At 38.2% G+C, this 22,067-nt stretch overlaps 1 protein-coding gene across 5 annotated transcripts in view; it reads right to left on the reverse strand.

Annotated features, from left to right (window-relative positions):
- The window catches only part of VPS13D (vacuolar protein sorting 13 homolog D), a 98,152-nt gene that overhangs the window by 40,349 nt on the left and 35,736 nt on the right, over positions 1 to 22,067 (reverse strand). For 4 of the 5 annotated variants that reach the window (XM_021542048.2, XM_077788161.1, XM_077788160.1 and 1 more), the window contains 25 exons: positions 21,770 to 21,892; positions 21,059 to 21,133; positions 18,644 to 18,749; positions 18,177 to 18,329; positions 17,446 to 17,581; positions 16,406 to 16,453; positions 15,497 to 15,647; positions 14,157 to 14,367; positions 12,992 to 13,239; positions 12,154 to 12,345; positions 11,473 to 11,599; positions 10,863 to 11,005; positions 9,903 to 10,033; positions 8,837 to 9,012; positions 8,598 to 8,721; positions 7,797 to 8,032; positions 6,923 to 7,031; positions 6,148 to 6,308; positions 5,698 to 5,806; positions 4,737 to 4,916; positions 4,357 to 4,473; positions 3,886 to 4,035; positions 3,583 to 3,732; positions 2,661 to 2,757; positions 920 to 1,068 (listed from right to left, as the gene is read on the reverse strand). In XM_021542048.2, coding sequence (XP_021397723.2) covers positions 920 to 1,068; positions 2,661 to 2,757; positions 3,583 to 3,732; positions 3,886 to 4,035; positions 4,357 to 4,473; positions 4,737 to 4,916; positions 5,698 to 5,806; positions 6,148 to 6,308; positions 6,923 to 7,031; positions 7,797 to 8,032; positions 8,598 to 8,721; positions 8,837 to 9,012; positions 9,903 to 10,033; positions 10,863 to 11,005; positions 11,473 to 11,599; positions 12,154 to 12,345; positions 12,992 to 13,239; positions 14,157 to 14,367; positions 15,497 to 15,647; positions 16,406 to 16,453; positions 17,446 to 17,581; positions 18,177 to 18,329; positions 18,644 to 18,749; positions 21,059 to 21,133; positions 21,770 to 21,892 — 3,602 coding nt within the window. The remainder of the gene's footprint in view (positions 1 to 919; positions 1,069 to 2,660; positions 2,758 to 3,582; positions 3,733 to 3,885; positions 4,036 to 4,356; positions 4,474 to 4,736; positions 4,917 to 5,697; positions 5,807 to 6,147; positions 6,309 to 6,922; positions 7,032 to 7,796; positions 8,033 to 8,597; positions 8,722 to 8,836; positions 9,013 to 9,902; positions 10,034 to 10,862; positions 11,006 to 11,472; positions 11,600 to 12,153; positions 12,346 to 12,991; positions 13,240 to 14,156; positions 14,368 to 15,496; positions 15,648 to 16,405; positions 16,454 to 17,445; positions 17,582 to 18,176; positions 18,330 to 18,643; positions 18,750 to 21,058; positions 21,134 to 21,769; positions 21,893 to 22,067) is intronic. The other variant, XM_021542051.2, reaches the window with a different exon arrangement.

Genomic DNA, 22,067 nt, shown 5'->3' on the forward strand with positions numbered 1-22,067 from the left:
CTTCAGGATCATCTTGGTAAGACTCCATGACAGAATCATGCAGTTCAGAGTTCATTACACCAACACCAAACTTCTTCAGAAGCTTGCTCATCATGATGCCCTTAATATCAAGGAAAAAAAGCCCAGTTGGTGTCTCAGGTTTGGTTTTTTGAAAAGGCAGCTGCTCAGTCCCTCCACAGTGGAGAGGGTTTTTATGGTTTGGTTGGTTGGTTTTGTTTCAGCTTTCTCACCTTGGAAGCAGTTGTATTAACTCAGAGAGAAGTGAAGTATTTCTGATTGAAATGTTAAATTAATCATTTCTGAAGTGGCAACTGATTGATGCCACTTGATTTTGTCCAGGAAAGTCCTAACACATGATTTGGGAACACTGCATGAGATTATGTTCTGGCCATAATCTGGAATCTCTGCTTCACTTCCCAACTGTGCCAGATTTATGACCATATGAAAAAGACCAGACTTCCCACCTATTTTAAGTTCATACTCAATCTCTGTTCACTTTAATTTTCAACTATATTGCACAGTCCTCATGCAAATCCTTCAATTCCAATGAAAGAACATTTTTTGGATGAAAACACTCAAGAGTTGTCCTGTATTTGTATAAGAAGTTGAGTAACTTCTTATTATAAGACAGTAATTCTCTTTAAGCTCTTTACACTTCCCTTATTGTTACTAAGGTAATTTGTAAAGCAGTGAGTCATTAGGTCCAGTTGGCTGTGTTTCAACTGAAATTACAAAAGTGAAGGACTATTACAGAAGAGACTGAAAATTATGCACATTAAAGGTCAGAAGTTGCTCGAATTTCTATTATTTTTAACTTGGATAATGCAAGAGTAAATGGAAACTGAGAGTATTAATTAAAGCATCTGTTCCCTTTTCCTCTTCTTTACTGGAAGCCCACTCTGGGAATACATTGGTGTACCTTGAGATCCAAAGGGAGCTTGTTGGAAGTGAAGACACTCAACTTGATTTGAGGCACGCTGATTTTCAGATTTTCAAAGTAGTATCGTTTCTGTGCTCCACATTGTTCAACAACCTTCTCATGGAGGTTTTCATCATACTTTTCAACTTCTGCATCCAGACAAAACACAGGAATCAGAACCAATTAAAGATAAATAAATATGGGGTTAGGAATGCACACTCTGTTAAGAGTTAACAATCCTCTGCACAAATAAGAAGTATGTGTGACTGCTGGTGGAGCCAGCAAAATTACTCATGCCTTCTGACACGGAGTTGACCTCTGAGGCTCAAGAATTTTTGTCAGATCTCTCTGTATCTCTAAAACCTGTTATTTGAGCTTTTAATCTCACTTCTAATTTCTCTTTATCAGCACAGAGAAACAAGGAAATAACGCATGATTATGCAATGTTCCTACTGTGCAGTCGTGCTCTTACAGTCTTTCCTCTCTCTACTCTCTCTGTAATTCCTTACACATTTAACTAGAAATATAATGTACAAAGCAAGCTTTCAAATATTCACTATACAATGACAAACATGCCTACATGGAAGACATCCAATAAATCAATTTACATGGAGAGTGACTCAAATTTGGTTGACATTAACAGGCTCATGTTATTTGTAAGAGCACCTGGGTGGTGTGAGGAAGCAGGGCAAAGATGAAAGATGACCAAGTCTTATGAACTCTGACTTATGAACAATAAAACATGCTAACTAGAAATGAGAAAATTATATTTGTCTGAATCTAGGATAACATCAGCAAATAAACTACAAATAATGTACAGTAAGGGGAAAAAAAAGAGGAAAAGGAACAGGGTAAACCAGAACAAAAGGGAGATTAGTTAAAAGGCTAAAAGCAAAACTCAGTATTTGTACTTCTGCCTCATCACTAGAGATTTAAGTTTGAACGTCCTCCGTGAAATGCAACACTTATTTTTCCAGAGACGATTCAGAGGATACTGTGGATTAGCAAGACAGAACTCTGGAGCATCATTTGTAGGCTTGGCCTCATTTGGAATCATGCCAAAAATAGTTATTTTCCTGGGACAGTTATTATGTAACAGCACACAGGCTACTGCATAATAGAAGTGACTTTTTCAACTGCCACTCCAAAACAAACATTTCAGAAAGTTTCCAAAGCACAGATAAACACTAAAATAGGAGGATTAGAATAGCACCTATGAGATCAGAAGATTGAAAAGGTCTGTCTTGCCTCAGTGAATGAAAGAAAACTTACATTACAATTAAAACCAGAGGTATGGATGCCACAACAAAGGTCAGACAAAATTTTCTTGCAGTGAAGCAAGAGGAACTGCCCAAGGAACAAATTAACACAGATCCCACTTCTAGCCCTGGGTTAAATAAACAAACTAAACAAATCACTAAACAAAGTGGCTTGCTAAATGAATAACACAATTTCTTTTATCCCAGCTCAGATGGATCCAGATACGGGAACTGAAACTTAACAGTGAACTCCTTCCAGAGACAGGCTGCACTTGGGCCATCACCTGAGCTCTGCAACAGGCACAACACCCATGGAGAGTTTCACAGGGGCCACTGAGGCATTTCCAGCTCTGTTCAAGAGTGGGAGGTTCCACACAGCCAAGAGTGTGGTGGCGTTTTCTACTTACTTCATACATAAAGTTAATTCTTTACATTTCTTTTCTGTACATTGTAAAACTGGGCTGTGCAATTTTATACCACACCTGATTCCGACTGGCCGTAGCCAAAGAAACTCAATAGCTTCAGAAGCAGTTTCTCCTCAATTTGAACTGTGAACTTTCGGGCAGTGATCATCAGATGCTACAGAGATAAACAAGTCTCAGTTTACAGCATTAACACCAGATATATAATCCATGTAAACTATTAAAAAGGACAGCTTGCTCTGTTTCAACGGAATATTTTCACTTTCATGGATTTGTAGCAAGACTCCCACCTTCAAAATGTCTTCTTCACTTCAAGTTAACTACAACTAGTGATGATAAATTCAATTTTCTGGAAGGCGTTGTGCTTAATTACCTAATCCTAACACTTCAAAATCTTAGCTGCATTTCCAACACCAAAAATCAGCTGCTTTTCAGAACAGAGTCAAAATACATGCGTGAAGATTCCAAGTGAGAAAGTAAGTCTTGACAACCAACTCGGTTTTGCCATCACAGTACATAGCACAGTTGGTGGATAAATTTACAACAATTTACAACCAACATTCCCAAATGACTGCAGTGCACTGAATCAGGTTTATGAAGCAAGAGAACAGCTTATCACAGAAAATTTATAACCTTGTATTCAGCTCCTGAAGAGCAAAACATAAATATTCTGGTTCTCTGTGCTACAGTTCTCAGGAGAGAATAACTGCCTCAAAAAGTAAGGTCACAGATGTGGACAGACGGGGTCTGGACTGATTTGTCATGTTTTTAAACATACTTATTACCCTGTTCATCACAGTACTATAGCTTTAAACATGAGAATGTGAGAAGGTGGACAATGTGTCCTTTAAGCTTCAGAATTGATTCAACAAAGTGTATTTCACAAACCACTGAATTCACATTACACATAAAAATTAAGAACAGGAAAGGTCATTTAAGCAAAGTAATACCTATGTTACACAAACAAAACATTGTGGTTTACCTTGTATATATCAGTCAGTGCATTTTTACTGGGAAATTTCATGGCATTGACTTGCACAGCAGGTGCAGGGTCCAGGGGCCCATTCTCACTCATATTGGGTGTCAGAAAGAGCATAAAAGGCTGTGTGGTGCCAATAAGTTGGTTGTCCACCTACACAATGGACAGAAAATGGAACTGAAACTCCAGTGATACTTAGGAATTAAAATCTCAGTCATTGCTCTAAACATTTTTCAAACCTGTTATGACTCAAAAAAACTAAATACAACCCATGAATAAATGAATTTATTTCAAAACAGCAAATACCTGTATATCATGCACACTGAGCTCTAGCACCTGACCGGTCGAGAGCTGAGTATAGTGGACATTAATGTTGGTGAGGCTTGCAAAAACAAGCTCTTCAGGGACTTTGTTGACCAAAGACAATCCTATTCCACCTTCCAGTTTCACAAGCACCTGAGAAAAGAAGGGGGGAAATCCCACCACTATCAAACCAGCACTGAAAAAAAACATGGTATCAAATACACATTTCTGCAAAGGAATTACTTTTTTAGGATCATCTTCAGAGAGACAGAGAGCTCTTTTACAATTAGTCTGAGACTCAAGAGGGTTAAGACATATCAACCCAAATTTTAAGAATGAGAAGCTGCAGCAGGAAAATCTAAAGTTCATAACACAAGATCATCATTAGGAGAGCTTACTGACCATCATCCCCCTCCTGAAATCTAGAAAGGAAAAATAAAATAAAAAAGACAAGTACTAGTTGTCATATCTTACTTCAAATTCCTGCTCTGTATCTGGATTTTTGAACTTGCGCAGATCTTGTTCTGTAGCTGGAAGTTGTTCTCCTTCACTGAATGAACGATCATTTCTACGTTGGCTACAATCAGTTATCTGAAAACAAATAAATTACTACAATGATCCCTTCCATATATATAAATAACAGATATTTGTCCTACCTTAGCAAATTATATTTTTAAAAAATTAAGGACAAGACAACTTTAGTACTAACTACTTCTGGTTTATGATATTCCCATCCCCTTCATGTCATTACAAGGGCAGCTTTTAATAAGGATTTAATGATGTAATACAGAATAAGAGTATTTCCAGTATAAGCAAAGAATGCAACTAGATTCCAGTGAACGAAGGACTGTCACCTGCAGAACTCTGGTTGGCCCATCTGGGATGACTCTCACAGCCAGTACTCCTGAGCCAGGCCTCATCTTTTGGTTTGTGAACTGCTGTTCAGGTGGAACTGGCCCCAAAAGTTCAAGTGAGTTATCAGGACCTAGAACAACTTCAGCTCCATCATGAAGACCCTGTATTCCTCCCTTTGCCTGGAGAAAGAAAAAAAAAAGGAAAGAAAATTAAGTTATTAAGCAATAGGTAAACACTTCAGATAACTATTTACATGTATTGATTTAAAACAGTATTTTACTTTCCTCTCCTTATTCTTCAAAGCTAAAAGAAGAGCAGACCAGCAGCATTTTACTTGATATTACTAAAGTTTCTACTAACTCATGTTTAATTAGTTGGCAGATAAAAGGAGCAGCCAAGATCGATAATTAAGTAGTTGATAATTAGGCGGGTAACCAATAATTAAGTGGGAATTAAATATTCCCACTTAAATTAAGTATTCCTACTGCACATTTAAAACTGAAGCTTTCACATCAAGGGACACTGGAAAGTCTTTCGTGAAAAGTCTTCCCAAATGATAGAAAGCTTTTTAAAAGATGAACTCTGGAACTGTACATGAGAATATAAATCCTTACAGAGTCAATCCTTACTTATTGCTGTCTAAAGACAGCAATACAGAGCTTTTTTGGTTGCTTCAAGTAGTAACTTACTACACTGTAGTAAAATTATCAATGCAATATCATGGTACTTACTAAAATACTTTACTAATTTCTAATTAATAGCGCAGGATTTTTAATTATTTGAAGTTAATAAGAACATTCAAATATAAACTTAAAACACAAGGTACTTGCACAAATTTGTTCTGCTCCATATTCTGAATTTGTCTCAGAGCTTTTAGCTCACTTCAATACTAAGCCCAAATGACTCTGTCATCTATATCAGCAACAAACTAAACAGGTTCAACATATAATCAGTACTGACTTGGACAACAAGGCCATGGATACCACAGGTCAGCCTCCCATCCTGAAAGCTCCACGTCTGGGTCGTGCTGCGCCGCCGATCCGGCCTTCTCAGCATCAGGGGCTCGTACCTGCAGGGGAAGCCTCAGTGCTCAGAGGATGCTCCTCAGAACTTTCACTCTGCGCTTGTGTTAATGCTGAACATTTATTTTGCCCCAGTTCATATTCCTAATCTCTCTTCTGAAGTGCTCTGTCAACAGTCACCTGCTGAAAAGGCATCAGCCATGCTTTTACAGGTATTTCCAAGTCACACAGGTGATCGTAAGATTTTCTAATACAACTAGACAAAATCCAGCTCTTTCACATTTCTTCAGAACAATGTCTTTCCATATTCAGAGAATATCAGATTAAGTATGTTTTCAGAGACATTGTTAGAAACCCCCATCAGTTTCCTGAGGAACTGTTTCAATACCTGTTATTTGTGACAGCTGCTAGGCCTGCGATATCTAAAATCATACTGGAGTCCTCAGAGCGAGGAGAAGCTTTGTGGGGGTTATGAGGAACTGAAGAACCTTCATGGCAAAGCATTCCTGAGTCCGTCATCCTCCAGAGCTGGGATCGCTTTCCTGGCTCCTGTTACAGAAAAATTCAACATTTAAATACAGTACAGGGCAAACATTTTTGTTCTGTTTTGCTATCAGAGTCTTTAAATTTGAGTAATATCTGGAATGACTTGTATATATTTAACTTAAGAGCCCTGAATTAGAATTAGGAACGAGATTGGATAAAGGCTTTCTGACTGAACTCTGATATTCAATGAATACACAACAGCAGCTAGATGAAGAGCTGCATTTAAAAGCTGTTTGTTAATCTCAGCAATATTTAAACACAGTTTCTATTTCTTAAGAGCTCCAGAAATAGATGACTTGGCTTACAATGCTCCTGAAAAGGAGCTCCTGTAACTCAATAAGAATATCCAACACACAACTACCATATTCTGTTGTCTAGGAGGCATTTACAGCCTTCCATGCCACTTTATTCCAATTCTCTTTTCTGCTACCTTTACCCCTATAAGAGTCTTATACAGAAGCACCATCACAATTCAAAATAACTTATCAGTCTGGAATCTTTCTCTACCCTTTAAAATTTAGAACTATTTTTTAATATTGTCATACTCTCAGCATTTGATTTTACTTCAGCACATAGCAACACTATTACTTAAAGAAAAGTCCAATGTATCCTGGTACCTTCTTTTTCAGCAAAACTCGTTGAGTCTTTGAAGAAACATCGAGGACAAGCTCTGCATTTGCAGCATCTTTATTTGAAGTAACTGGTCTTACACTTGGCTCCTGTAACCTGGAACCAAGCAAACAGCATCATGTTTGTTCAGAGTAGCAGCTTCTTCTATAGCATGAATTAGATCTGCATCAAAATTCAACTGGAAGTTTACACTTCCAGTACAGCCCATCAGAGTAAGATTTATATAGGGAGTTTTTCCCCTCTTGTTAGGAATTACCAGGGCAAGCTGGTAACTTCAGTACATTCTTAAAAGGGGCTTTGATATCTCACTAGAACTAGGAACTTCACAGGCAAAATAGATTAATTAAAAGACAGTTTCCTACCTCATTTTGAGGAAAGTAACAAAGCCCTGTATGAATCTCCCAGAGCTGTTTTAACAGCATATAAACTAGTGCAAGCCTAAACCTCACAGGCATGTTGTAAATAGGTGTGATTTGTGGTAAAGTGTCCTTTATACACCAAAATATATTAAATCCCCAGAGGGGGATCCCAAACATCCCAGTTCTTCCGAGACCACATAGTGGGGTCACAGCAGATGTCAAATGTAAATTCTTCTCACTGTGTGACAGAATAAACTGTCAAGCTGTGCCTCTAAAGCAAAGGTGCTATGTCCAAATGAGGTAAAATACACAAATTACTAACAGCCAGACAGCTGTTAGTAGAAGTTGGCATTTCTTCTGCTAGCTACAAGGTAGGCAAAAGTTTAACTCCATGTGAAAAACTTTTGAATAGTAACCATAAAGAGAATAATAATTTGATATTAATTAATTAAAGTTTTAAGTGAATGTTAGAAGTATTTCCATCAAAGATATCAAGAATTACCCTGAGAAAGTATATGTAGCAGCAATATAGATGAAGTTTTCATAGTAAAGTTGCTTGCTGTCTTGGAAGTCATTCATGCAGCAGACAACTTCTGAGGAGCCTGCTCCTTTCACTGTCAGCGTGATGAAGGGAGGCAGGATTGGCTCATCCCATGCGTAATCCAGAGAGGTCATGGGCTTCACATCAGTGGACAGCCTGGGCTCCACCACACCGTGCTGCTTAAACACAACTGGGACCTGTAACAGTCAGGAAAGAGGAGTTTGTTCATACAGGAGTTGTTCATCAGACAGGCTTTTTGCTATCATTTGCTCATTTACCAGGAGCTGATGACTGAAACATGTTCAGATCACTTCTTTATTTCCCCCACACAATCATTTCCATATGCATATTCTTCCATTCAGGTCTAAAGAGAGTCATAAAGGGATGATAAACATCACCTTTACTTTTATCTGTCATCTATGGTTCAAAATGTCTGCAGGCCCATGGAGCACCTCAAACCCTGCAAATCTAAGTTACAGATTAAATACTATCCCTCTAATTGGTAATACTTCTCTTCCTTGCAAGACTTTTAAAGCACTCATGAAAGCCACGCTGCTACCACCATTACTTGAAAAAGATGACATAGCTGTGTACTACCAATTTTAACTAGAACTTCAGAAAATTACAATTAGTACAGACAAATACACAGACTTCTATTTTATTTCATGACACAAGTTAGTCATCTTCCACTTCTAACAAAAACAGAATAATTACTTTTTTTACTAAAAAAAGGAAAAAACATATGGGGCTAGGTTCTTTTACCTTGGAGAAGTTGTCAATGCGGAAAGGTGGCGGTAACTGGTCGGTGTCGCTGAATGCAATGCGATACGTGGCTCCTTGAAGGGTAATTTCTACTCTTAAGAAGTAACATTTTCCCAGGGTGTCCCTGAAGAAGATCACAGTACAAGACATGTAAACTTCTGATCTGCATTATCTGCAGTGTTAAACAGCTGCTTCTATCAAAACACAGCAGCTGCAGAAGATTTATAGGTCACAGCTACCTCATATTAATGTGGAACGAATTGTTCTTGTTGACCTCAAAGCCCCCGGACCAAATGCAGTTTGGGACATCCATCAGCCTCACACACAGCAGCTGATCATAATCATTCCGTGGCCAGTGGAACACAACACTGGAACCAGGCAGGGTGGAGATGTAGCCATCAGGATTGGATGTTCCCTAGGAACAGAAATGGGTAAATAATTGGTAAATAATCCCAGCACTGAAAAAAACACTATTAACCTATACACCTCTAAAATACAAACACAGCCATTCTTCTGTCAGGTGCATGCTGCCATTGGAAGAATGAGGAAGATCCTCATAAGCAGCCAACGATACTTTCAAGAACAATGTCTGCTCTTCTTGGTGAGCAGATGCTGTGACTAAGTACAGTCCTGGGGTCACTTTATGATGCTCGTAGCCCCATTCGTCTGCTTAGCACAGAAATAAGTTTTGCACCCTTAAAGACTGGGTCTGAGAACAAAGTGGGAGTGGAAGAAGAAGAGCAGAGTTTGTTATCAGTAACTGCACTCCTCCACATTCCTCCTCCTGGACCGTGTTGTCTGCGGATGGACAGACAGCAGGACAGAGCTCTCCTTTGCTTTTAGTTAGTTTTTAGCAAGCTGAGGCAGAGAAGTTCCCTGGACTGTGCTTTTTCTTGTATTTTGGATCTGTTTAAACCTGTCCTGGACTGAACACCCAGAAGAGCACCAGCAGCTCTCACCTATAGCCCACTGGGCCAGGCCTGGGCCATGGCATTTCCAGTGCCAGAGGGACTGATAAGAGACTGAGTTGAGCTACTGCCCATGGAGCAACTTTCTGAGTTTATTATCTCTTCTGGAGCAGCAAGAGGTTTTATTGTTCAGTATTCTTAATTTTTTGTGCTGGTGAATGCTTTGCCTAAAAACAGATTTTTCCACTTTTCTCCAAGAAAATATTTTCCCAAACTGGTTGAGGGAGGAGCCAATTGAATCTGCCTTCTAGAGGAACCCCTTCAGAAGTTCTCATCCAAATTTTCCCTCAACCTGAACAGTATTGTACTAAAAAGTCACAACCAGGAAGCTTCTTACCTGACCTCTGGCAAACTCCCGCTGAACAAAGGCCAGTTTGTAACTTGATTTATTGTCTAACAGATACCGGGGAGCAAAGGTGACCATGCAGGTGTCAATGTAACGGCCTCTGCCTTTTTTAACATCAATACCTAGTAATAAAACCAAAGGGAAAATATAGCTATTATTTACAAAAGTAAAAGACAGCTCCCACAGTATATTTCAGAGAACTTGAGTTCTTTCTTGGGTTCCTGAAATGAAGCCTTTGTGCCATACAACTGCCTCGCACTGGAACTTGATTTTAAACAGTAAATGTAACCTTATGCCATCTGTTACCCTCTATTTCTCAAGTACAACTTAGATACTGAAGACAAAAACCCAAAAAAATTCCCAGTCACAAGTTTATCAATGCAAGTAATTACTTCACTTTTAAACATATGAAAAATTCCTTGGCAATGACTGTGGAGTAATATCCAGACTCTCATTTAATTCAAAACTAAAACCTGCTTGTACTTTATGTACACCAGGAGCACAAGGAATCCAGAAGCTGCACTCCTGCACATCAGCCTATGCAGGCACCACCAAGCAAAACCCAGAGAAGCATCACATGGTTGGACAGTTACAGTACACAGGTACTCAAAATAATCAAGAGTAACATAATGGAATTTAACTTCAAGTTAGCATACAGGGGGAATAAAAGCACAGAAGCAGACAGAATAGTTTGACAATGTAGTTATTAACACTCAGTAATGAAATGAAAAATTAAAAATAACTTAAAGTTAATTTTTAAGCTAATAAAGCTCAAAACAAAGATATGAAGTTACTTAGAACACTATCTTATGTTTAATGTTTTTTTCTGAACCCTCAAAAGCCTATAAGAAGTTACGTCTCCCCGCTGCAATTATTCTGTTTCTTGTGTCACTGACATTGCATCTCACCTAGAGCTCCACAGGGTTTCCCAGTGTTCCCATCACCACCTACCAATGTTATAGATGAGGCCTGGCCTGTTTCCATGCTGGATCACCTTCAGGGCTCTGACACCACTACCACCATCCAGGGAGAAACCCTGGCACCAGCCAGGCATACCCTCAGGATGGATTCCTTTTCCAACCCGCATTGTACAACTAAGGGCAAGAAGAAAACACAAAGATTTAGTCATTTAAATGAAGGATCGGGTAGCAACAGGATGATCAAACACATGCCCAGACAGAAAAAGAACATCTGTGTCTGGATGGAGAAGCATTTGAAGCCATGATAAATTTCTTCCTGAGTGACTTATTCTACATTTCTGCCATAAGCCCTTTCAACACTTTGGTAAGGAGTCAGTGGCCATGTCCTGTAAAAAGCTTGGTGATTTCCAGATTGATTAATCACAATAGCATTTGTGTGTCTTTTATTTTTGAAATTTAAATTTAAAAAAAAATTTGGAATAAATTGAGACACAACAGAATTGGCCAACCAAGGAGCTTTCACTAGGAAATGTCTAAGAATCCAGTATGCTCAACACAATATTAAAAAACTTAATCATTTCACAGATCAACTTAATACTTTCATCTTTGTAAACTTCTTCCTGATTGCCCTTCTTACTTACAAGTTTGGCTGTTCTTTATCAGCATAACAGAACAGCAGTGGGCTGAGGCTTCTAGCAAGCTCATGCTCCTCAAACTGACCAGCTGCATCTGTTTTTGCATTATCTTGTCTGAAGATAAGTGGCAATCCTTTAAGTGAACACAGAAAAAAAGAGTATTAAACTACACATCACCTTTGTACAAATTGAGAACTGTAAAAATTTCAAATTAAGGAACCCAAGATATTTTTGTTGTAGTATTTTAGCCATTACTGTGCATGTATTCTCCCTCAAGTTTTTCTTAATCTTCTTAAAACAGCTGTTCACAGCTGCAGGTCATGAGACTGGTCTGTGCAGACCTGAAAGTGCCAGTGGGAGTTCACACAGACTCACTGCAATTCAGACCATTGCCTTCTAAAGGCATTTCAGTCTTTGAAAACCACAAATTTTAACAGTGATCTAATCCATATTGATTTATTGAGAGGTATAACAGCTTATGTTTGAAAATCTGTAATATAGTAACCCAATGTCTAAGTTATGTGCTGTAACATGCATCAAACAGTAGCTGCTGGCACAACAAAAATATAAATTCTTACAACCTTTATTCCTCTTAAATAGCATTTAAAAGCTTTATTTGGCTAGAAAGCAAATCAAAATACTACATGAAATCCTTATTTCCCACTTCATTATTACAACAGAACTTGCCTGTTTTGTTGATTAACCAATATGGAGCTGAAATTAGTATTTTTAGGGAGCCTTCAGCACGACACACAATGCGTATGGTCAGATTCAGCAGGCGTTTGTTGACGTCGTACAGTCGCATCCGCACCATGTAGTTCTGTGTCCCTGGAGGAATCAACAGCTCTTTGCAGATTGGGAAGTTTTCCAGCAATACCCCTTTGAAACAAAAGAAAACAGAGCAAAATAAAACATCACCCACACAAACATGAAGTTTTGATAAGCACTTAAGCTGGCGTTTCACATAACTTGATCTCCCTAAATATTACATAGAGGTCACCCTTATCAAATTTTATATCTGCCCCGTATAGTAAACTCTGACCTCAGGAAGAAATGCCTCAATTCAAGTCACAAACAGCAAAACAAGTTCTGTAAAGGACCCTGCTTAGGGCTAATTATTGCTTTAGGCATTACAGGTCTAGCCTGTGTTGAGTAACTCCACATACACTCTCAACACCAATTACTTCTGTCAAAAGGAAAAGATCAAAGCTACCCAAAATATTAGGAGCTTATTTGATTTATTGCCCTCTTTACCACTCTTCTCTCCAGTTTCCACTCTCAGGAAAACAAGAACTGAACAAGGAACATTCTAAGTACAGCTGACAAAAAAGAAGGAATGATGGCAATACTGGGTTGTTTTTTCCCAATGTGTTCACTTCATTAAAAATAAGAAGCTCTGCAACCCAATGAAATCATCATTTAAATGCTTTCTATTTTTTTGTTTTTCAATTCTGTGCCACTTGCAGAAGAAGTTTCCTGGTGGCACAGAGAGGAGCAGCAAATGGTCCCTGAGCAGGAGCCTTACCAAGCTCAATGTTCTGGGCTGTGTCAGCCGTGTGCAAGGCAGCCTCTTTGCCAGGCTTCAGTGTGCCACTGATGGGCAAACCCTTCACGTAGAACTCCAGCTCACAGGGCAGCAGGTTGCAGATGACCACCGTTGGCAGAAGATAAATGGTATGCCCAGGCTGCCTGAAAATCTGCTTAGCACTGTCAGAGAATATGCTGGAAGGCATGTAATCTGGGTAATTTTCTTTCTTTATAGCCACACAAAACCTGGGAAGGCCGACACAAGTGAGAAATCAATGAATATGACAGAACAATTAAACCCTGTCTTTCTGTATTGCACTCAGAGATGCTCTAACTTCAGGATTAAAAAGAAGAAACAGCATTTAGAGTTGTTCCCCACAAAATCACTTTGTAAATTATTATAAGGTATTAAATATTTATGCCTGACATTAAGACAACATGAGTTTTCTGATTTAAATCTAAGACTAAAGTTAGTTCCCCAAAAATTGGTCTATTAGAGATCTAACAGAAAATGGCTATTAGAGATTACCAGCTTTAAAATCAACTTCCATAAACTTGCAAAAGGATGTTCTTAACTAATACTAAAAAGAGATTTTTAACCATTAAAGTCAATCATAATCATGTTCTTAAACATAAATGCTGAATCCCAGTAGATATATCCTTGCTCTAACCATTTGGCATTTCAGTTAATCATTAGTTAAGGTGAAAAATTGAGTTGGTAAACCTTCATTTTAAATAATTTCATTAAGTCCTCACTATGTGAAGACATTTTTGGCCTCAAAACTGAGCAAGGGACATTGAGGACAAAGAATGAGTAACTGTGAACACTCTTTTGGAAAACCACTCATTATCCTAAGTGAGACTGAGCAGTTAGTTTAATGCAAGTTCACATTCTATTTTCTGAATTTTCCTTTTTTTACAATAAATATTCAGAGTGTGCTTTGTATTGTCAAAGGTTTAACAGGGACTGTCAGAGGAGCTTCAAGGAGCCCGGCAGAAACAGAGCAGCTACACTTCACTGCTTTCTCACCATGCAACAGACCAAATTAAACATCCCACTAAACTGCAGCAGCTTTGATCCCTAAGCATTTTGTTTCCTGTTATTTACTTTCACAGGATTTCATTTATATGAGCTTACAGGAAAAGAACTAGGCTTTAATTACCTGAAAAATCGGCTGTTTTCGGACTCCATGGAGTGACACTCCCTCTTGCTGCTGCACACCTCAGCTGCCTTCTGGACATTAGTCCAGTGAATAGGAACCTTACAGAAGAAGACTCCCATTCCTTTGGGCCTGGCTTGCAAACGCCAGGATGTGAGATGCAATGGAATAGCAAAGGAATCTCCTGGCATAACTGCTGGAAGGACTACAGGCTCTGCAACCAGAGGAAAAAACCACACATATCAAAAGAGGCTCCTTTACTGAAAACCATAAAATTTTGAAGTAGTAAGTCTCAAATTTTTAATGTTTAATTTTAATGTAAATAACTTCCTGCTTTATGCATGTTTCAAAAATCAATCTGTTATTTTCAGCTCTATTAACAATCTGGCAGCAGACTAATTTCAGTGTCTAAATCTGAAACAACCTAAAAACTTGCTGGTACTCAAATACTTTAGTGAAAATGCCTGTTTAAAAAAACTTCATTCTTCAAACCTTTTGGTGTTGGAGAATGGTTGCAGGAGAGGGGTCATGGATCAATGGAACAGCTATTCATTGATACCTCTGTCTAAGACCCCAGAATCAGAATCAGGCTGTGTCTGGCCTGGGAACAGAGCTTGGGAAATAGGCTCTGTGTCTAGGCCTGGGAAACTGTACAAGGTCTGTCTAGGCCTGGGAAATAGTATAAGGTCGGAATGAGATAATAAGGCTGAGCATATCCTTGGAGATATGCTTGTACCAGAATAGGCTGTATGACAAGATGTGCCCAGAGAAGATGGGATGTACCATGACAACGTGACTAGAGATGAGAAACTTGGCTTAAGAAACCTGGTTATAGTTATTAATGCACATAGGCTAAACAGAACAAGGACCTTTGTAAATTGACCACTGAGAGCTGTTGCTGACTTTGCTTGTAGCAAACCCTATATAAACTGACAGGATTTTTGAATAAATGAAGCTTACTTATCAATCATACTGATTGTGCTTGTCTTCACCTGCGGCATCATTTTGGGTAGATTCTCAATGTATCATTAGATTTCTACACTAAAACTTTGCATGGTAACACCAAAACCCTCTAGATTGCTGCTAAAGAGACAACTTTGCTACATACAGAAATAAGATTAAGTCTTTACAGAGTCTCAGCTTTCCTGTTTAGCTGAACAACAACTGAAAATCCTGCTGGACTTTCTAGTCTCTCGCTGACTGTTCTTAACATGAGCCATATCCTGTCCAGGGAGGTCTGTTCTGGTGTGAAGCATTACAGATAGTGGTGAATCTACTTGGGGAGAAAGCTGTATCTAGGGAATGCTATAGGAATGTGGGTCACAGCAGTGTGCAGCACTCACTGTCAGGGGCAGAAGGACTGTCCAGGCGCAGCTCCATGGGAATTTCCAGCTTGTTCTTCAGCATCAAGGCTGAGCGCACTGTGATCACCTTCCGGGCGCTCCCCTCCATGGTGACTTCAAACACCACACGAACTGGAGGCAATGAAGAAAACTGGAAGATATTTAAAAGCATTAAAAAGCTCAGGTAATGAATATACCTAGAAGAGGGACACCTCCATTATGAAGCACTAACTGCTGGAGAAAAACTTGCCAACTGAATCCAACTATGTGCTACTCATAAAGTGTATAAATAGATTCATAATGGTGGTTTATAATCCTGTACTTCTTCCTCAAAGTGCAGTAATTATGAAAAAGCAATTTCACACACCACTAACTCTATTATCTTTCTCAAAATAATCCAAGTTCAAAGAAGAGCAATATAGATCCTAAGAGAAGAACTTTATACATCATCTCACTATTACAATATTTAATAAATCCATGGAGTTTGAAGTCTAAGCCTCATATAATTACCAATCATTCATCATTCCTATCTGTCAAAACTGAAAAATAAGTTGGAGCTTTCTTAACATATTCATACTTCGTTCACTCATAGCTCGCCTTCTGCTGTGGTGTTTTTACCTTCTACATTACACAAAGTCATTGCCACTTAGATCCTGAAAACAACATTTAGTATGTGTTTACATGCTAGAATTCATATACTGCAATTTTGGACCCATTTTTCACACATTTATACTGATGAGGAATGGTAAATCATAAATATTTGTTCTGATTTGAAAGTGCATTTTGTTTGCTTAGATTTTCTTTCCTTTCTATTCAAAAGGTTCTAGAAGGATGGGAAAGCCAGTTCACTTGTAGAGTTTCCCTACTCTTACTTAAGGAGTTCTCAAAAAGATGAAAATATATACTCACGTAGACTTGTGGATGAATTATATTTGTTCTACTTATTGGGCTTCCAAGCTGAGAGGAAAGTAAACAAGAAAGTTAAAGTAGTTCAACTTTTAAGATACTGCTCTCAGCTTTAAAACAGAACTTTAATACAGAAGAAAAAACTTTCTTCATTTTGTGTTTCTGATCTTCAGTACAGCTTGGAATCATGTCAGAACTGGATTAGCAAAGCTTGTTTGTAATACTGCTTTGCAAAAAAAAAAATGAAGTTTAAGGAGGGTTTATTGTAAATAAAAAGTCTACAGGAGATGCTGCTGAACAGGAGTTCTCATTAATTTTTCTTAATCTCATAATTTGCATCCTTTTCCTTCAATATTCAAATTACAGAGATGATCCTTTTTATGCTTCAATATAAAAGCATCAGAAAATTTAAGTAAGACACTGCTGGCTCTTGTCACAGGATTAAATCAAATTTAATTTTGCTTTATATCAAAAAGATCTCAGCCTCCTATGTTCCCAGTGCTCTACAACTTCCAGTAGCTAGTCTCCAAATATAGTCTTGAAATCCACAAGACCATTTTTATCACTGAGCCCCCCCAAATGCCAGCCTGCTGATTATTACAACTGCATTTTCCCTTCATGACAAGTATATTTTGTCTACAGAGCCACATACTTAAAAACCAATCTCTAGGCTTACAGGAAATTGCCAGCGTTGTTTATTTTAAGCAAATTAAATACATGAAAAGCATTCCTGCAATAAAAGAAATAAAATAGCTGCTGAAATGCTGGGCTGATTTAAAGCTCAGTCTCCACGAGTGCATGGCCTGTCACTAACACATTCATTCTGTCCCTGGAAGCTCTGCCTGCCAAGCACAGATGAATGCTGCCTGCTCTGGCTGTGGCTTGGTTACACACTTAGGAACCCAGATTCTCCAAGCTCTCCCAGTCCAGGCTAACTGGAAAGAGGGCAATCTCATACAGCAGATGCTTTTAGATCAAAATCTTGCAGACATCATCACTCCTAATTTACATATACTTTTAAAGCACTCAAAATCAGAACTTACAGTAGAAGAGGAGGAATTCTTATCTGGTGCAGCATATCGGAAAAATGTTCCAACTTTGTCTACGGACACTGGACTCACTTCTTCCCAGCCATTTACTCTCACTTGCAACTGATGAATCCTTAGATCATGTGTGTGCCTACCAGGTTAGATCAAGTTAAATTAATATTAAGCATTATTATACAGACTAAATATCAAAAAGTTAAAACAAAAAACATCCTCTGGATTCTGTTTAAAGAATCTTACTGAAGCATTAAAAAAATCTCAAGAGTTTTCCCATTTTATGGATAGATGGGCATGATTTTATGTCTAATTACTCCACCTTTCCTAAGGAATACACAGACACATAACTATGCTGCAAATTTTAAAGTGTGCTATATATTTGTTAACAAGTTCTAGTCCTTACCCCTGATAACAACCAACACTGCCCCAGTAAGACTTTTAAAATAAAGGACACTGATTTGTAACTGAAGCCCCCAAGTCCTTCTAAAAGCTTATAATGATCCAAATCCCATATAGGAATAGTTGCCACAACAGCAATAGTTGCTGCTTTACCAGAGAAATTATAATTTCACTCAATACAAGAGTATTAAAAATAGAAAGTAAACCTTAACTAACAGTAGATTTTACAGAAATCCACTTTTAATGTGACACCTGCCAGTGCCCTCACAACTGTGAACCTGTGTGTTCCATATACGAGACTGTCAGAACATCTCATGGCCTGGTCCCTTCACCTGTGTCTGAGTTTCCCTCTGGTTTCAAACTCAAACGGAACCTCTTCCCCAGTGATAACCTCTTGCCATTCACTGACATTATGGGCATCACCCAGCAACGTCCCGTTTTCCTCAGGAACAACACCTGGACTCCCACTATGAGACAGCGCAGCCCTGTGAAGAGAATCACAGCATTTTACAAAATTACTACTTCAAGTTGCAAGTGCTTTTTCTTCTGCCTCAGTCCTGCAGTGAACACATTCACACCATGAATGTACTTGACTGGTTCCCACATTCTGCTAGGTCTCTTGAAAAAAAAAAAGCATTTTTGTTTAACAATAAAACTGTCTCTGTGTCAAAGAAGAGGCTCTTGACTGAGTAAAATTGGGAGCTGTGTCTGTGAAACAAAAGCACTGAAAACAACAGAGATTGGCTGACATGGAAGAAGAGCCAGACAAATATGAAGTGATGCCCAAATTGCTCCTTACCGGGTTGGGGTTGTAGTCAGCGTGGCAAACCAGAGAGTGCACCCAGTGTGATTCCTCAGAGCAAAGGGCACGAACGGCTGCCGGCGCTTTGGGGTCTTCATTTCAGCTACAAAACACAACACAGACCTGGCTGAATGCCCATGAGAAACACTCATCAGGTGTTTATGTGGGATGAGATACATGGCTGGAGAACCACAACCTGCACTCACTAAAAACAAAGAAACAGGACATCAGATTATCTACCAAGCTTTTACAATTAGTAATTACAACAGAAACGGAACAAAACTAACAGACATTCTTCCCTTACATCAATCCCCCTTGGAACTGAGCTTAACCTACACATTTTTCTGTTTCTTTATATCAAATCTTATAAAATATTATGCCTTCACAGTTACACCCAACATGTAGAAAATCTAACTAAAAACCAAAGCATAATCAGAAACCTTTTATGCGCATCCAAATGCTCATGAAATACTAAACACACATTCACTTATAATTATGATTTATGCTGTATTTAATGTGACAAATTCAGGGTTAGCCAGTCTCCCCTTTAAAGGGACTTTTATTCTCAAGGCCTGAACAAGTAGAAATATTTTCGCTAGACAGGATAAAGCCTACTGAAATATGGAAAATAATTTGAGAGCCACCAAAGGCAATCTGGTTTTGTTAAACTGCTGGGACATCAAAAACACCAGAAGAAGAAACTGCTCCCATGTTCAACTTTTTCTAAGCACAAATTTCTAACAGGCACACTCTCATGAGAGTGCTACTCTCATGTTCCACACTGCAGTGCATGAAATCTGTGAAAATACTTACTGAGTTTGGACACAGAAAAACCCCAGTCAAAGACCAGTAATTTACTTAAAAAGGAAGATAAATAGCTGCTACCTCAATACATAACATCATTAGTATGAGAGAAGTGGAAAGAAGGCACACACAATAAATCAGCTGCTTAAAGAAAAGTTAAGACAGAAATCTCTTCCCCAGGCCTGATTTGAAGTCACTCCAAAAGGTTTCCAGAGGCAAGCAGGGGTGACGTGGGGAGGGCAGGAAAGTTTTTGAGGGAGTTACAGATCATGACAGATGACTTTGTGTCAGACCAACAAATCCCTATGCACCCTCACATTGAGATTTAAATCTGATCTAAAGCTTACAGAGAAAGTTATTTCCAATTAAATAGCAAGAAAATTAAATCCTTGAAAATCAAAACTCTGATTTTTGCCAAAAGTAAATACATGTTTTTAGTGTTGAGTTCCAGTTTATATAATGTTTTGGCTAGCCCAGGTTCTACAAAATCAGCCAAGAAGCCAAATGAACTTTTACTCTGGTGTTTAATCTATTGCCAGTTTATCTTTGGAGACATCTAAAAAGGATTTTTGGGACTACAGCCTGATTTTCAAAAGAAATGTAAAAGTTGCACTTTGAGACTACTGCCTGAAAAAAAAGACTATCATTACCAGGAGGACTATTTAATAATTAATTTAGTCATTTAGCTCCAACCCCTACTAAAAGCCAAGCAATGAATATTAGATGTTTTGCTGCTGGTTTGATTTTGGGAAAAAAAAAAACCCACAAAATATTTCAGAAAAATAAATTCAAAATTTTCCATTTTGTTTTTTCTTTAAACTTAGAGAAAATATTTCTAATGGCACTTGAATAGGAAACAGATGTAGATTTCTAGAATGTTTTCTGTCCTCCCATCCATTAACTTTTCTACAGGACTATATATTTGTGAAGTATGCTATTTGTCTTCTATAATGTCAAAAAATGAAAAATCTTACTTTAAAGAGCATGGCTTTGCCCAAAACCTGTCCTGTCAAATAGAACTCAAACAAATTAACAAATTATTTATTAGGAATGCTTACTTCCTAAGGCTTACTGAAAACAGCCTGTGCTTCTGAAGCATCTGAAAGTTTTAAGTACCTAAATATTCTAAATTAGGTATAAATATGTATATTGAATATGATGGTGGATATTTTTTCATATAAATTATATATTGTGATACTATTATGCTATTTTTAATATGTACATTGAATATAATGGTGGATATTTTCTGAATATAAATTAAATACTGGGCTATTATTATGCTATTTTTAATCCCACTGTACTGTCCTCTAGAAGAGGGATACTGAATAGTCAACAATTCATACAGCCTTCCTCACAGTTTTCCTATATTGGGTTATATTTCTCCATTCTTTTCTGAAGAACCCAGAGAATGACACAACAAAATACTAAATTTAGCAGATTAAAGAAAAGCAGCTGTTGTATTATTTGGCTTCAGGGTTTTTCAGTTTTGATTATTTTTAAATATAGAGGCCAATCTACCAGTAAGTTCTACATACAGCACAGTATTTATTGTGCAAGAGCCTTCCAAAGAAGAAAACCACCTTTTGGTGTCTGTGTGCTGTACAGTACCTCTAGCATAGATCTGATGCTCTAGGTTAGTCAAACTGGCTGTACTCCTAGTTCTAAGGTAGACAAGAGGAAGGCCTGGCAGACAGGAAAGACAAAGTCAGCAGGTAAGAAAATCCAAACAAATACAGGTAGATCTTCCCCTGCATGCATAAGGGAAGATACCCATCATGCAATCGTGAGTTTATACTCGTTTGTTTACACTAAGCTGGCATTTGAATTGATAAAATTCCTTCCAGAAGGAACTCTGGGAGAAAATAAGCTGAAAAGACCTGCCACACATTGAGAGCTATTACTCAGGTGATTATTTTACAAAGAAAACAGTATTTTTTTCCAGAAACTCATTTATTTAGGTCTTCAGGGTACAAAAAGATCCTCTCTGAACTGCACACAGCCAAAAATCTACACTCTGATTTAATCCTTGACATGAGATTCACTCATTAACTGAGAGTGGCAGACAGAAAGGAAGCAGAACTAGCAGTGCAAAGCTCTTACCCAAAGCTAAGCACCCAGAAAGCTTTTTGTTTTAAAATAATTGGACATAATTGAACAGAAGACAGCTTTTTTGTCTTTTTTTTTTTTTTTTTTTGCCAAACATATCTAACAAATCACTGTATTCTGTGAAGTCAAAATACTTATGTTTGTAATACATTAGACAGATGACCGTGTGTGTCAGGTCTGTTTCAAATAAAGTGTGATTAATGACCAACATACTCTGTCCAAAACATGGGGGATCCACCGAAGAACCCATCCAGTCTTCTGAGCTGATTACATTCACCTCTTTGTCCTGTTTACAGTAATCTTCCATCCAGGACTGCTTGGTACATGTGTATTGCTCTGGAGGAATGTAAGCACAGACAGGCAGTGTCTTCAAGGTGGCAGTAAACAAAGGCATTGGGAAGCGTGTTAAATTCATCACACTCAAGTTACTCCACTTTAACAGCAGAAGTTTCATTTTGCTGCTTTTTCTCCCAGTCACATAAGTTAGAGACAAACAAGAGCTCATAAAATC

Source organism: Lonchura striata, chromosome 24, assembly GCF_046129695.1.
Source record: "Lonchura striata isolate bLonStr1 chromosome 24, bLonStr1.mat, whole genome shotgun sequence".
Classification (NCBI taxonomy): domain Eukaryota; kingdom Metazoa; phylum Chordata; class Aves; order Passeriformes; family Estrildidae; genus Lonchura; species Lonchura striata.